The sequence below is a fragment of the Chionomys nivalis genome, chromosome 9 (assembly GCF_950005125.1).
Source record: "Chionomys nivalis chromosome 9, mChiNiv1.1, whole genome shotgun sequence".
In the NCBI taxonomy this organism is placed as follows: domain Eukaryota; kingdom Metazoa; phylum Chordata; class Mammalia; order Rodentia; family Cricetidae; genus Chionomys; species Chionomys nivalis.
Window position 1 is genome coordinate 24,760,161 of NC_080094.1, and position 16,301 is coordinate 24,776,461.

The 16,301-nt window shown below is 47.0% G+C and overlaps 1 protein-coding gene across 1 annotated transcript; it reads left to right on the top strand.

Annotated features, from left to right (window-relative positions):
- Positions 1-120: 120 nt before the first annotated feature.
- On the top strand, positions 121-13,797 carry Plagl2 (PLAG1 like zinc finger 2). The gene is made up of 3 exons (XM_057781784.1): positions 121-203; positions 5,292-5,652; positions 8,852-13,797. The coding sequence occupies exons 2-3, from the start codon at positions 5,393-5,395 to the stop codon at positions 10,080-10,082; spliced, it is 1,491 nt and encodes a 496-aa protein (XP_057637767.1). The 5' UTR covers positions 121-203; positions 5,292-5,392; the 3' UTR covers positions 10,083-13,797.
- The last annotated feature ends 2,504 nt before the right edge of the window (positions 13,798-16,301 follow it).

The following is a 16,301-nucleotide window of genomic DNA, read 5'->3' on the forward strand; positions in this document are numbered from 1 at the left end:
GCGCGCCGGCTGGGCCGCTCTAGCCCGCGGGCGGGCGGGACCATAGAGAGCCCGCGGCACCGCCCCCTCCACGACCCGAGCGCCCGCTCGCGCGGCTCCCACAATGCACCGCACAATGGCCCGACCGCCGCCACTACCGGGGCCTGAGCGGGCCTGGCGGAGCCCGAGCGCGGCCCGGCCCGCAGCGCGGGGTCCCGAGCGCAGTGAGTGCCGGCGAGGGTCCTGGGGGATGGTGGGGAGCGGGGCGGGAGGCCGTCGCGCTGTGCCCACACGCCCGGCACTCGGAGCGGCGGCGCCCCTCACCTCGGGCCGCCCAGCGCGGTCGCCCACACCCCTGACTGGGGGCCCCCTCTGCGGCAGCCGGGCCCCGAATAGGCCCCGTGGTGACGAAAACGCTTCCCGGACCTCAGACTTGTGCCCGGGGGACCGGAACAAGTCCTTCAGGTTCCCTCCATTCCTAGACCTGGAGACTGAGCCCCGAGGGTCCCCCACTGTCAACCCCCCGCCCCCCAGACTCCCTGGAGACCCAGATAACACGCTGCTGACCTTCCTCGGGACCGCGGTCTGGGGGGCATAGATAAGCTGCACCTGCTCCCTCCTCGGACACGCCTACCCCGACCCACATAACCCCCTTTCCTGCTCCAAATAGTCCTCTCCGCTCTTTCGTTTTCCAGACTTTCATAAACTTACTTTGAGGCTTCGCTCCACTACCTCGGTCTGAAGAACCCCAAATAAGGTCCTACCTGTAGTTGCCTCCCCAGTGACCGTATTGAGGAAACTTTAGACATTTTTTTTCCATCGGGAGAGTCCCGTTTCTAGACCCTCTTGAAATTGTCTTCACTTGTCTTCACCCTCCCCCCCCAGCCTCTTCCGACCTATGGAATCTCTCTACCTCTTTCTCGTGGTGGTCTCTTAGAGACCCAAATACCGTGTTCGTGATTCTTTACCGTGCACGCTTGCTCTTCCCATCTCCGAGACCTTATCTAGACTTCTTTCTTAATTCTTATTTTCTCCCCGTTCTCCAGTGCCATCTTCCACTCGTAGGAAGAATTTAACATTTCACACAAAATGGGGTGATCTAGCAGCTGGTCAGAGGGCCAGCCTGTTTGCCTACAGCCCCAGCGCTGTGCTGTGGTCCGTCCTCCTTGGGACAAAAGGGAAAAGGGTCCTGGCTGCCGAGGGGAGTGCGTGCTTTCACCTGCCCGCATAGCCTGACTCCTAGCTTGTGTGTTTTTCCACCTGTCAGCCCTGGCCGTGATAAGTCTGGCCTTGGGTTTCCAACCCTCTCTTCCCAAGGAAAGTGGCTGAGTTGGAAGGGAGGAGGTTGTAGGTGGAAATGAAGCTGGACTGAGGTGCAGTTGGGGTGGGGGGGTTGTAGGTGGAAATGAGGCTGGACTGAGGTGCAGCCATTTGCTCAAGGCCTCCCCAGGGGTGGGAGGCAGCGGGAATCCGAGGAAATAGGGAATCAAAGGGACTCCAAAGAGGCCCATCTACACTGACAGAAGAACTAGCAGCTTGAGAGTAAATCCTACCCCTGTTAATCCTGTTTGATGTTTCTTGGAATGATGCAAGTCATTGAGACTCTCGGGCCTCCCTGTAATTTAATTCTCCCACCATTCCGGAGTGGTGTGTGTGTGCTGGCCTCAGGAAACGAGCAGCTATTTCCATTCCTCCGGCCCTTGCTGTTTTTCAGCCAACCAGTGTGCCTCTGGATTTGTTTCTGTTGCCCAGGTCAAGGCCTGCTTTGTTTTCCCTTCTAACACTATTTATAATTTCCCAGTTGCTATTTTAAGTTCTTTTGAGGGAAGATCCCACCTCCAAGAACCTTTCTGGGTGTGTTTCCTCCTAGGCAGGTGTTGAATTGAGTTCTTCAGGTCCCCAAGTAGCTCTTGGGCAGGAGGGATAAAAGCTATTTTAGGGTAGTCACTGAAGTGGAGCTGTTAATCCTCTGTGGGTCTCTTTGGTTAAGAACACTCAGAGATTAACCCTTTCCTTGCTGCAGAAACTGCTGGCTCAACATTGTTTGATGGGGAGAGTTGGGAAAACTGGACTGTGGCAGCCGAAGGTGGGAACACAAAATTCAGTACAAAGGCCAAGATAATAGCTTTCTTTTGCTGGGCACTTTGAGCAGGCCAAACCTAATGCTGAGCTTTTTGCATACCTGACTAAAATAATCCTTACAACCAGACTGTGAGGTAAGTATTTTTAGCTTTACAGATGAGGAAACAGGCTAATAATGGAGAAAGAACGCAGTTTCTATAGAGATGATGTAACACCATAAAAACTATAGTTTCATCAGAGGGCAGCCTACATCACAGCACTACAGAAGACAGACCGGAGCTTCTAAAGGCCACAGAGAGCATTGAGCAAGCATTCTTACTTTGGGTATGGAAGTTTAATAATAGAAGAGGGCATAATAAAGTGGTCATCCAGCCAAGAGAAAACTCTGACCCAGGGATGTGCTGGAGGGAGGTAAAGGGCTGGTGGTGAGGGTTAACAGTGAGGGAAAAGAGGAAGGCTGAGTTCTGAGATGTTGGGAAGGGAAGGAAACTGACTTTGAGGCATGAGAAGTAACACCAAGAGGGAGAGAGAAGTTCCACTTGGCCCTCATGAAGAGAGGCAGCAGCGATATTGCCCTTGTGGGCTTCATTTGTTCATATTTCATGTTACTCTAAATAGTGCCACTTTACTTCATCCTCTAGAAAATGTACAGATTGAGAATGAATCTCTTCCAGAAATTGAGGAGAGTAAGGTTCAGAGAAATGAAATAACCTGCCTGTGGTTTCACAGCCAGTGAGTGGTGGCTCTTCTGATAGCAAGTCCAAGGTTCTTTCCGTGCTGCCTCCCCCTTCAGATCAGATGCCAGAAGAATCTTGGGCTGAAAATACACTGACTTATACCAGTCCCTGGGAGGGATTGTGTTTGTTTTATGGAAACAGGTTCTGTCAGCTTCTCCATAGCTACGGTTAGAGTGAGACCAGAAGAGCAGCTTTGGGGAGAAGCAACATTCTTTCACAGTTTTGACAGGAAGTATGAAGAACTAGGTCTGATTCATGAATCAAACTCAGGATTTTTTTGAATCAGAGGAGTATGTAGACAAAGGACACAGAGAAAGTCAGACTAGATCCCCAAAAGGTTCCTAGGTAATACCAGCAACTGTGGCTGCCCAGCAGCCTGGTGGCCACTGATTATAGGTAAGGATCTTGCTGTTTTCTCAGAGGCCTAGGGGAGTAGGATCAAGGTGGTGACTCTTTTCTTCTAAAGCCATAACCTCATTAATGCTGAAGTTGAGCACGTGGTTCCCACCTTCCTCCTCTGGTTCTGTCTGCATCTTCACGAGCTCTTAGCCACTAACAGCCTGTTTCCTAGAAGCCCATTACTCACTCTTTCAGTGCCAGCGTGCTAAAATGCTGTGTCTTGTTTGTGCATGTTCACCAGAACAGATGAGGTGGACGTGTGGGAGGTGGGGATGTACCATTCTCTCTCTGAGTTTGTGCGGAATTTCCAGAGATAGGCTCCCTTCTCTCATCAGCTACTGCAGTGTGACTTGCTTTCCTCTAGCTGCCATTCCCAACTTCTAAGGCTGAGATGGATGATTTAGATATGAAGCGGGAGCAGAATTTGACTTTGAAGGTATGGGAAATTCTCTCTAAACTAGACACGCATACTTGGAGCTCATTCTGTCCAGTTCCAGGATACATAGTAATCGCTGATATAAACAGGTAATTCCACCCTTGCGCAGGAGGGGAGTGAGTTTGAACAATGAAAGCCAGCTATTAGATGCCTTTGAGATGTATAGAGAACAGGCAGATATTCCAGGATAACTCAAGTGAGTATTTTTCAGTAATTTCTTGCTCTTCCCCGTACATGATTAATACAAAATACTGCCACTTTTGTACAGATGATTTTAGGCAAATCCCCACTTGTGAGGAGAAATGCCTGTCATATTACATTACAGTATTTTTTTAACAAAAGGAATGATTCCTGAACAGGATGTAGCTCATGGTATGATGAGCAAAGCTCTCTGGGGCGTGAACCCGCTGATACGATCATCTCGTTCATGGCCAGTCTGTTGGATGAATGGTCACTGTAAGCAGCAGGTGCTGATTAGCTGAGCAAGCATTTCATGATCCACAGCTAGTTTGTGCAGTTGAAGCTCTCCCCAGATTCTTATAGCCAATTTCCAGATACACCATCATTGCTCTCTTTACGTGGAAAATCCTCATGACTAAATTTTGGGATAGTTTCTGATTTGGTGTCAGGAAGGGGTTGTGTTATCATTACTCTGTCTTCCTCTCCTTACTACACCACTGTCACCAACAAGGGGAAGGGTCAGATTTCAAGTTTTGGCTTCTTTGGAGGGTGGCAAACTCAGTTTTAAACTAGAATTTCTGGGCATAAATTAAGCCCCTGAGAATCAACTTGAGTTCAGTGAGTAACATACTCATTTAAAAGGAAATTGAAATTCCTTCTCTAGATGTTAGGCATATGGAAATGAAAGGAATACAGAAGGATCCCTCAGAGATTAGTCGGTGGTGAGGACTTACTTACATTCCAGGAATGTTATCTGTCTTAGTAGAGAATTGCATGTGTACCCTCTGAGTCTCTAGAATGAACCATTCAGCACTTTGGGTTTTTGTGGTTTAAAAGAAAACAAAAAACCACGGCTTAGGTAAAGATGGACCTGGACAACAAAAGATCCAGAAAGGCAGTAGAGGTCAGGGTAGGCACTAGTTTAGGGAAAATTCTTGGAGGCAACTTCTAGGTTCTCTAGAAGGAACCTCCTGGTGCTAAGAAGTGCATGTGGCACGGGGCCTAGTTTGGGTCTGAATTTCCTATGAAAGGGTTCTCATTCTCTGTTGCCTTTTGGATATTTATTGTTCCTTAGCACCTCTGATGAAGGGAATAATAGAGGATGGAGTGAAGTAGGGAGAGAAGGAGGAAAGCTATCTAAGCTTTGTGGGATGATGTAAAAATGAAGGGTAAGTTTAATTCCTCGGATTACCTTGTCTCTTTTAGCCTAGAGCTACTAGAATAACCCCGATGAGCACTGGCAAGCACCAAGTACCAATGGAAGCTTTATACTCATTGCTGCATTGACCTCCAAAACATGATTTTGAGGGTTGTGTCTGTTTTGTAAATAAGGAAGCAGGTCAGGGAAGCACGTGCTTGTTTGAAAGTCATGCCACTACTAAGTGGGAGGAGATGGCTGGGTGTAGGTCTGGGAGGTATTTGCTAGAGCCTCTGTGCCCTTGGCATGGGTCTTCCTAACACCAGGTGTTCTGTTTCAGGTGAAGAGACTGTTTTCTGAAGGCTGCGTTGGAGACTGTGACCGAGCAGAACCGATGGGGAGGCTTTCTGAATAACATGGCCCTCTGCCATTAGCCTTGCCATGACCACATTTTTCACCAGCGTCCCTCCCTGGATTCAAGATGCAAAGCAGGAGGAGGAAGTGGGCTGGAAACTAGTTCCCAGGCCTCGGGGCCGGGAGGCAGAGAGTCAAGTGAAGTGCCAATGTGAAATCTCGGGGACACCTTTCTCAAATGGGGATAAGCTAAGGCCTCACAGCCTTCCCCATCCGGAGCAGAGACCGTATAGCTGCCCTCAGCTGCACTGTGGCAAGGCTTTTGCCTCCAAGTACAAGCTGTATAGGTAGGTGACACTCCCATACCTCTTTTAGCCCCCAGCTTCCCAGAGGTCAAAACCAGAGACTTAGCTGAGTGTGGGACTTTATTAGTAGCAAAAGAGTAAAAGGTAAAATTGTTCTGTAAGTGTACTCTGAACTCTAACCATTTGAAGTCACTCACTGAGTAATAATAGTGTTTAGCTGGGCATGGAGGCACATGCCTATAATTCTAGAACTTACAAGGCAGAAGCAGAAGAGTCACACAAGTTCAAAGCCAGCTTGGGCTACAGAGCGAGACTATTTCTAAATAAACTACCTAGAGCCTATTGAACTGGCTCCGTGCTTGCTGCCAAGCCTAACAGTCTGAGTTCAGTCCCTGAGACCCACATGGTGGAAGAAAAGAACTGACTTCTGCAAGTTGTCTCTGGCCCCTAAACACTTACATGTACACGCAAAATAAATGTAGTAAAAAAATTTTTTTTTTTTTTAGTAGGCACACGCCTCTAATTCCAGCACTAGAGAGGCAGAGGCAGGTAGATCTCAGTGAGTTTGAAGCCAGGCTACAAACAGGAACCCGGTCTCAAACCCTCCTCCCCACCAAAAAAATTTTTAAACACCAAACAAAATTAGTGTTTGTTTTGAAAAAGGAGTTCCTTATGTAGCCTGAGTTAGCCTAGAATTCTAAGAATCCCTGCCTCATCAAAAATGATGGAATTTTTATTGAGATAAATAGAATCTGATGAGTATAGTGTAAAGCAGCCATGAACAAATTAGACTTAACTTTTTTTTTTCAGTACTTTCTCCATTCCTGGCAGGTAAATTATCAGAATCTTAGCCAGAAGTTAGGGATTGGTCTTAGAAATTTAGAAAGATGATCCTGTGGTCTAATCTGTTCATTCTAAAGCTGGGGTTCTCGTGACTTAGCCAGGATCGCAGAGTGTTGGTCTTGCAGTGCTGCTGCTTCTGACTCAGCCTGCTAATCAGATGGTTGTTTCTGTCTGTGTAGAGTCCCTGCTGCTCTGTGGGTCAGCTCCTTTCCTGAAATTTGTAAACCCAAGAACCCTTACTTAAAGTGAAAGAGAATGTGAAAGCCCTTTTTATGGCAGATAAGAGCAGCTCTGTTAGGGAAAGGACCTGATGAGAGCCATTTATATTCACCTGATCCCCTGCCTTTCCAGTAAAGAAACCATGAACTTGCCCTGATCAAATGACGTAGACTAACCTGGTGCATCTAGCCATTCATGTAACTATTACTTATTAATCTCCTGCTATGTACCAAACAGTCCTCATTGCTAGGGACAGAATAGTGAGCAAGAAGGACGGGGTGTGTGTGTGTGTGTGTAACTATTGTTTGTTTTTTACACATAAGTAAAAACTTTGGGGTATACTTTCTCAGTAATGAAGACAGACAGCACACCCGTAAATACAATGAGATGACCACAGAAAGCCCCAGTTCCTCATCTGGAAAACAGTTGGGAGGAAGGAACCAAGATAGGCATCAGGGGTTGTGTGGAGGGCAGGATTGCCCTCAGGACAGTTGTGTAGACCTAGGAATGTGTTGATTCTGTGTGCTTCTCTATCTTAGGGGACCCTAATCAGGGACATCTTCTTGGACTTTATTGTGGTGGTCTGAGTACCAGTGAGAGACTGATAGAAAAATCCTGGTCCAAGAGGCAAGAGCTTTGACAGAATTTACTTGTGATCTTTGTGAGTTTCTGAACTTCTTTGGGCCTTATTTTTCTACCTGAGAAATAAAGCAAACAGACTGAGTCCTTCAGCACTGCCTCTCATGTGCCATCCTGCCAGTATTTCAGGAGGTTGATAACACCCATAAACATGAATGCATACACATAACACAAGGTGATTCTCTATATAGGAAAGGTCATGGGGTACTAGATGCAGCTATGATGTGCCATCTCAAGAGGGTCAGTGTTTAAATACAGCCTCTGCTACTGACTGACTGATGGGTGGGGCTACCTGGTGCTTCCTGTCCTTAACTGGAGAATGTTAATGACACTTCACCTGCAGCTTGGCAAATGTTAGGCCTTAAAGTCTTGGTGAATTGATTCTGAATGTATATGGAGCTATGGATCCAGTTCCTGGGCTCTGGGCTGCTTTGCAGTCAGACATGAGACATGTGAACTAAGGGACAATGAGGAAATAAGCAATTGAAATGATACAAGTAGTAAAAAATGAATCATCCTCAAATTCACAGCTATTTCTCTCCCAAAGGCAGCTGGTGGGATTCATTTCTTACGAATCCTTGAGACATTCAAATGTGTATTCTCCTTTTGGTTTTCAAAAGGGGGTGTATTACATGTACTGTTGAACTTCCTTTTTTGACTTGTCCTTGTATATCTTGGGAACTTGTTACAGATCAGGAGGTTTACATACATTTCATATTTCATTTTTCCCTTTATTGTAACATTAAAAAATTAAATGTAAACTTTTGAAGAGGAAATTCTTCACAGGACTCAGAATTCAGGAGGTATTAAAAGACTTGCAATGAAAGTTCTCTGTCAAGTCCATTTATACACTGTCCAATTTTTTACTTTTTTCCCTCTCAAGCTGCCAGTGATACCTGGTTCTTATTTGCAAGCACATACAAGCAATGCCTTATTTTTTTTTTATGTAGCAAATATCATTCTTTATGTACTATTGCTTTTTCCTCTTTTTATTTTTTTCTATTTTTTCATTTCGAGACAGGATTTCTCTCTCTGTAGCTTCGACTATCTTGGAACTCACTCTGTAGACCAGACAGACCTCAAATTCACAGAGGTCTACCTGCCTCTTCCTCCCAGGTGCTAGGATTAAAGGGCATGTGCCACTGCCCACTTTCCACACACTTTTTCCTCTTAATATCTCTAAGAAGCTTATTCCTTAAAGGTACATATAAAGCTCACTTCTTAAATATCATAGTTACATTACAAACTTAGCAATTATATAACAAATTCCCTGTTAGTAAACTCAGATTGTTCATGTTTGTTACTAAACCAGGACAGCTAAGGCTGTTAAACAGAGAAGCCCTGTCTTGAAAAAACAACAAAAGAATGATAATACATTTTATAGGAATATTGGTAGAGTATAGTTGTTATGGTATTCTGTTGCATGGCTTTATTGAAATTTCTTAATGTAGTTTCCTGTTCATAGACATCTGGTTGTCTAGTTAGCCCTTTTGAACTTCCCTCTTTCAGCTTTCTCCCCATCTTCTATCCCTACCCCCAGGCACATGGCCACCCACTCGGCCCAGAAACCCCACCAGTGCATGTACTGTGACAAGATGTTTCACCGAAAGGACCATCTGCGGAACCACTTGCAGACCCACGACCCCAACAAGGAGGCCCTCCACTGCTCTGAGTGCGGTAAGAATTACAATACAAAGCTGGGTTACCGTCGCCACCTGGCCATGCATGCTGCCAGCAGTGGTGATCTCAGCTGCAAGGTGTGCCTGCAGACCTTTGAGAGTACCCAGGCCCTATTGGAGCACCTGAAGGCTCACTCACGCCGGGTTGCAGGAGGTGCCAAGGAGAAAAAGCACCCCTGTGACCACTGTGACCGGCGGTTCTATACTCGGAAGGATGTTCGACGGCACTTAGTGGTCCACACTGGTCGTAAAGACTTTCTGTGCCAGTACTGTGCCCAGAGGTTTGGCCGCAAGGATCACCTGACACGCCATGTCAAGAAGAGCCATTCACAGGAGCTGCTCAAGATCAAGACAGAGCCAGTGGATATGTTAGGCTTACTCAGCTGCAGCTCCACAGTCAGTGTAAAGGAAGAGCTGAGCCCCGTGCTCTGCATGGCTTCTCGGGACGTGATGGGGGCCAAGGCCTTTCCTGGCATGTTGCCCATGGGTATGTATGGTGCCCACATCCCTACCATGCCCAGCTCGGGCGTGCCACACTCCCTGGTGCACAACACGCTGCCCATGGGTATGAGTTACCCTCTGGAATCTTCTCCTATCTCCTCCTCAGCTCAGCTCCCTCCAAAATACCAGCTTGGATCTACCTCATACTTGCCTGACAAACTGCCCAAAGTGGAGGTGGATAGTTTTCTGGCAGAGCTTCCTGGAAGCCTCTCTCTCTCATCGGCTGAACCCCAGCCCGCCTCACCTCAGCCAGCGGCAGCTGCAGCCCTTCTAGATGAAGCCCTGCTCACCAAGAGTCCCGCCAACCTCTCTGAGGCCCTCTGCGCTGCTAATGTGGACTTCTCTCATTTACTGGGCTTTCTTCCACTCAACCTACCCCCATGTAACCCGCCAGGGGCCACAGGAGGCTTGGTCATGGGCTACTCCCAAGCTGAAGCACAGCCTCTGCTCACCACTCTGCAAGCTCAGCCTCAAGATTCTCCTGGAGCTGGGGGACCCCTGAACTTTGGACCTCTGCACTCCTTGCCTCCTGTCTTCACCTCTGGCCTGAGTACCACCACCCTGCCTCGTTTCCACCAAGCATTCCAGTAGCCCCCATGGAGGTTCCCCCACTCAGTCTTTTGGTTCTGCAAGGGAGCCTAAGTACCTACCCCGTCCACCTCTCCCATGAAGGCAGCTGAGCTTTCAGAGCTGGGTTCGAAAAGAAAATTTCAGTGTCTATATGGAGCACTTGGTTTGGGGGTTCAGGCTCCAGGATCAATCTAGAGGGATCCTTGAACCCAGCCCCGTGAACAATCTATCATAGGACTTTCAGGTATTTTTACTTTTATATTTTGATCTGAACTGGGAGCTATTTTTAGCCCTCTGTCTCTCCAAAGCATCAGAACCACCTTCAATCTGGAGAAGGGGAAGCCTCTTGGAGACAGAGGGTTTTACTTGTATGACCTCAAGAGAAATAGCTTAAGAAGCCCGCCTTCGGGTCCCAACCTGTAGACCCTCCAGCAGGTGGCCATTGAGTCCCTGCTGTGGAATGTCTCTTGACTATTACCTGCTTCCGGCTACCAGGCAGGAAAGAGGGGCTCTATTCTCAGCAATCCCATCCCTACTCTACCAGCAGCTCCATTTCAGTCAGTGTTGTCCAGCAACGGTACCGTTTACATTCTCCTCAGACACCATTTCACCTCCCTCAGCACACTGTTAGCCTTAGAGTGATTGCAGTGCACACTGTTTACACACCGTGAATCCATTCCCACCAGTCCATTTCAGTTGCCACCAGCCTGAACCACTTGGTACCTGGTGTTAACTGGAACCCTGTTTACAAGGCGGAGTCGGGTCTTGCTGACTTCTCTTCACTTGAGGTCACATTTTTTTCCCCTGTGGGGAAATAAACTGACTTTGGACTGCTTCAGTTTCTGCCATCTCCATGACTGCTTCTGTTCCTGCCTTTCATGGCAGTGTCCACAGGAGATAGGCAAGAAGATTGGAGCAGCTTTCTCACAGGTCTGCAATTTGGTTTTTCTCCAAGTACATCATGACACCTTCATCCTCCTGAACTGGAGAGAGGAAGAAATAAAGGCATCCATATCCACCATTTCCCCAGTCTCTAGCCCCACCCTGGACATCGTGAGCTGTTGTATTTGTCTTGGAAGGAGGGGTTCTGGGCTCTGGGCTGGTTAGCAGAGAAGAGGAAATATGCTCTGTGTTTGTTTCCCTCCTGCTTGTCCTTTCTGTAGGACAGAATGGAACTGTCAGAGGAGTTTCTAGAAAGTTAGCATTGGGCAGATAGTTGAGTCCTAATCTATCAAATTATTGTTGCCTCTCATACCAAAATGTTCTTACCTACAGCGTCCCTTCTCCTTTCCCTGCTTCGCAGTCCCTATGGACTCTGGGCACTGTGCATTGTCTTCTCTGCTCTCCGTTGAAGACCTTCAACCTGTCGTGGTCCCCTCAGTTGCCCTGAGTATCTAGCAGTGTTTCTTGCAAGAAGTTAATTCTTCTGCTGACTTGGGGCTCTCTGCCACAGACTGTACAGCCCTTGCCCAGAGCAGTCGAATCCCTACTCCCATTTCATCTCGGTTCTGTATGGGCTTTTCCCATGCATGGAAGGGAGGCAGCTCAGGGACCATCATTGTGGAACCTTTTGAGACACCTCTCTAATTCAGAAACACACTTCTACCTCTTTACTGTTAACTCTTACAGATGTAGCCAGCAGCCTGGGCACTTCTGTTAGTGGTGTCTTTTGCTGGCTCCTCCACTAGGGTTTCAGGACAGACTACCTAGGAACTGCCTCAATCTCCCACCAGTTCTTCCCTGTCCCCTCCCTTCTGTCTAGATTCACTTCAGTTTATCATTGGGAACTGTGCAGGTCCAAGACCTGGACTCCTGCTTCAGCCCAGGCCAGTACTCCTTGTTTGAGGTGAAAACCTTCAGATTTAACTCCCTGGCCCTTGTTTGGAAGCAATGTGGAGTGAATAAGATGTTTTGATTTAAGCAAGGTAGCTTGGAATACCTTTTTTTAAAAAAAAAAAAAAAAAAAAAAAAACTGGATATAACTACGTCTGACAGGATTGGAATCAGACCAGGTGATTTGCTTCTAAAGATTAGTTTCAGTGAGTCCCAGGGACTAATTAAGGTTTATTGTTAAAAGCGTCTGCCTTGGTACGCAACCATCTCCTGCATGCTATGCATGTTGTTGGGACTCGTACTGCAGGAAATGGCATGTGAGAATCCAAGTGGAACTCGCTGCTGCCATTTTCCGTGTGTTTGGTCTTCACTAGACCCAGGCCCCTTTCTCCCTTTGCCTGCCACCTCCCTATCGTTTTCAGAAGCCAGTTGCCTCCAGCCACACAGTATAGTGCACTGGGCTGTTTGAGGAGATCTGTTCCCCTGAGCTTGTCCTCCCTTGGTGCTCATAGGACAGCAGAGCACCTATTGTAAATCTTGTAGCTGGGGCCTTGCTCCCACCTCTAGTCTTTTCTCTCTGCCTTTTCTCATCCATCCTTTCTGTTTTTCAGCTTTTCTCAGTGTCCTTACCTAAGGAAATTTTCTGTCACTGTGAACGCTGGTTATCTGCCTTCACTCTTTCGGACCACAAACCACCCTGCAGTTTCTTAACTCTTTCCCCAACCTACCACCCAAAAGAGCCTTTTTGGCCAGTTGTTAAAAGGATAAAAATAATTTGCTCTGTACTCGGTGCCCAAACTCATTTAAGTACCCCTTATGAGGCCAAGAGAGCCAGAGGGGCATCTGCCCAGGACAGGAGCCATGGTGTGTGTGTGTGGCACAGACCAATCAGGGACCAGAAAAGAATGATGTCCCCTTTCCTTGCCACATACTCTAGCCTGTCAACAATGCACTGCACAGGGGACAAGCGCCCCTCAGCCTGCACAGGCTGTCAGAGTTGAGGACTGTCCTGGGGCCAGGGACTAGTATGCCCAGGTGTCGGCTCAGAGGATCCTAGCACCATCTTAAACAGGTGGGAGGCAGGGAAGGGTGCGCCAGTGTGTCTCTCCCCGACTTTACATGGTGTTTTTGTTAATGCAAATCCGGGGAAGCAGGTATGATTGCTTTTTTGTTCGTAGATATTGTCATAAGTTGAAATCTCCCTAAACCTCCCTTAGTAGCCTTTAAGTTTTCCCTTCCCTTTTTGGTAGCTATTTTCCCTACCCCTTCTCCACGATTTAAAAAACAAACAAACAAAAAAAAAACAACAAAAAAGCAAAAAAAAAAAAACAAAAAAAAAAACAGGTTGTATTATACAGGATCAATATTTTGCTTTTTAACAAGGATATTTATGTAATAAGAAACTTTGCCTTAGGCAGGTGTTGGCCAGAAAAGTCCAGATTTCTCTGGGACCTCACCCTGGCCTCTCCTGGAGCTCTGAACCTGCTGTGGAAGGAAGTGGCTGTGACTTTCACCACTGGAGAGTGGGGTTTGTGGTGTGGAAAGGGTGTTCACGGTGTAATCTGGGACTGTGTGGAGTGGTTCCTACCAACTTGCTTCAGGTGTTGCCTGTGTCATCTGCCAGTTCTCCCATGTGCAACCTCAGCGTGTCCGGCACTAGAATTCTTGAACACTATTTCACACCCTTCTCTTACTCCCAGTTGGTTGAAGCTTTGGAGCTACTCTTTCTTAATGCCAGATTATTTAAAGAAAGAAAATTACAAGACAAAAACCTTCTAGCACTTTGTAAACACAGTGAATAACCTCTTGGAGTATTTTTGGCTTTATATAAAACAAGGTTTTTAATTGTAAAATATAAGTGCCATTAGAAAATGCACAGGGCATATCTTTGTTAAAGTAGATTTTTCAATGTTTTACAGAATTAATTTTCAAAAAAAGTTTTTATAATGAAGTTGTTTATTAAAAACTTCTGAATGATGTGCTTTGCAGTTTTGAGCCTGTTTATTGGGGAAGGGTTGGAGTGAGCCTGAAATTGTGAAGAATGGGAACCTGCAGGCTTCTTTAGCATCCAGGGTAATGCTGGTGAGGGCAGGGCAAACAGTGGATCTTAACTGAATGTTTTTGAGGTAAGTGGCTTCATTGTATTCATTGGACTTGAGGATTAGAAAACCCAGATCAAATGGGCTTTAAACACTAAAGTGTTACATAACTGAAAATGTCAGAAGTAGTTCCGTCTGCACAATTGTTTTGATGCGGAGGCTCAAACGTGTTCAATCTCATCATTACTAATCCTCTGGCCCACTTTTGTGTAGCTGATTGTCCTCAGGCCCTAGAAAGACTCACCTTTGGTATCTTGGAGTGGACGGTGATTTTAGATGTCTTCATGAAGTTTTGAAAGGAAGAGAACCCTTTTTAGGCTCCCTAAGGTGCACATGTTTTAACAGCTAGGACCCAGCTTTACACGTCTGTGCTCAAACACTGTTTAGATAGTGCTTCCAGGCTGATGTGGGCTCACCTGACACTATTACTTGGCCTGTCTCTTAACAGATTGTCATTGCCCGCCCAGGCCCCACCCCTTGCACTGAGATCTTCTCATCTAGGGGATTGGAAACAGTGTCCAAAGCCAAACAGTCACTCGGAGTGTAGTCCAAGAGGCTATGAGGACAAGAAGCAGCAATGTGCAGGTGATTTGGCACACAAAGACAGAGGACAGATTCCTTATTTTAGCCTCTTTGACAAGTATCCTGCCTACCCCAGTGGTCAGAACTCCAGCTAGGACCCCAAGAGATTCAGTCTAGGAGATATCAAGGGCAGTGTTTCTCAACCTGTGGGTTGAACAACCCTTTCACAGGAGTTGTATATCAGATATTTACATTATGATTCATATAGTAGCAAAATTAGTTATGAAGTAGCAACAAAAATATTTTATGGTTGGGGGTTACTACAACATGAGGAACTGTATGAAAGGGTTGCAGAATTAGGAAGGTGGAAAAACCGCTGGTCTGGGGGTTCAGATAGAGCTGTGGTGTCCTCTGTCTGGATGCGGCTGAAGGCTTTCTGGAGGATATTGTGGGGACATCTAGGCAGAGATATGGAGGCGTTCAGTGTGCTGACTGAACTGGAAGCTAAGATCACAGGAATGCAGCCACACTTGAAGGATTGTGGAGTGCAAGGGCAGTTCCATCCAGGCTCTTAATCTGTCCAGACACAGCCCCTGCATTGAGTCCTTTTTTTTTTTTAATGACCAGGTCCCTATCCAGGTTTCTTCCTGTTGCTTTGATAAAACAGTGACCAAAACCAGCTTGGGGATGAGAGGGTTTATTTCATCATATAGGTTACAGTCCATCATTAGGGAAGTTAGAGTAAGAACTCAAACAGGGCAGGAACTGAGAGACCATGCATGAGTTGGTCCTGGAAAGAGGTTCCCCGGAAGACTGAGATGAGGGAATAAGAACGAAGGACAAACGTATGAAAAGCTGGGATTAGTTTAGTGTTCCCTCTTACGGAGCCAAACCAACCACGGAGCAGTTGGAACCTCCATGATTATGTTGGGCCGGGGAAGGAAGGGTTAGCTGGTCTTGGTAGGAGGTCTCTGTGGGCCAGCAGTCTCGGGTCTCAAGCTGTAAGCATCTGCAGCTGATGCTTTCTGAACTTAATCAGCATTCCCACAGGACCAGAGGAAGGCTTTGCCAGTTCCTGTGGATCTGAGGCATTGATCCTTACAATACACACTGACAAGGCTTCCTCCGCTCCCCGCAGTGTTCTTACAGCCCAGGCCCACCTGATCAGAGATGGTACCACCCATGATGGGCTGTGTTCTCCTCATCCATTAGTAATCGAGAAAGTGTTTGGCAGATGTGCCACAGACCAGTATGGTGGAGGCAGTTCCTCTATTGAAGGTCTCTTCCCAGGTGTGTCAACTTGATCAAGATTAGCTATCACGGTCTTACGTAGCCCCAAGTAACTCAGCATATAGACTGTGTCCTCAAACTCAGATCCCACTGCCTCTGCCTCTGAGTGCTCTGTCACCTTGTTTGGCCCTTTTTTGTTGTTTTGTTTGAGTCAAGACCTCAATTTGTACATAGAATTCCACCCCTCCCTTCCACCCCACCCTACACCCCGGGCATCACTGCCACCCTGGATTTTTGAGACAGGCTTTCTCTGTGTAGCCCTAGCTGTCCTGGACCAGGCTGGCCTCAAACTCAGAGTCACCTACCTCTCCCCTGTAGGGTTAAAAGCTTGGGCCACCACTGTCCAGCATGTATGTAGCCTTTAAAATTCTCTGAAATGGCTGCCACTGAGCAAAGGGGCAGTCTGGAACCTGAGCCATGTGAAGCAAGGACCACTTGATTTCAACAGCAGTAGCTCAAGAGGATCTAGCTCCTGTGGGAACCAGGCTAGCAACGA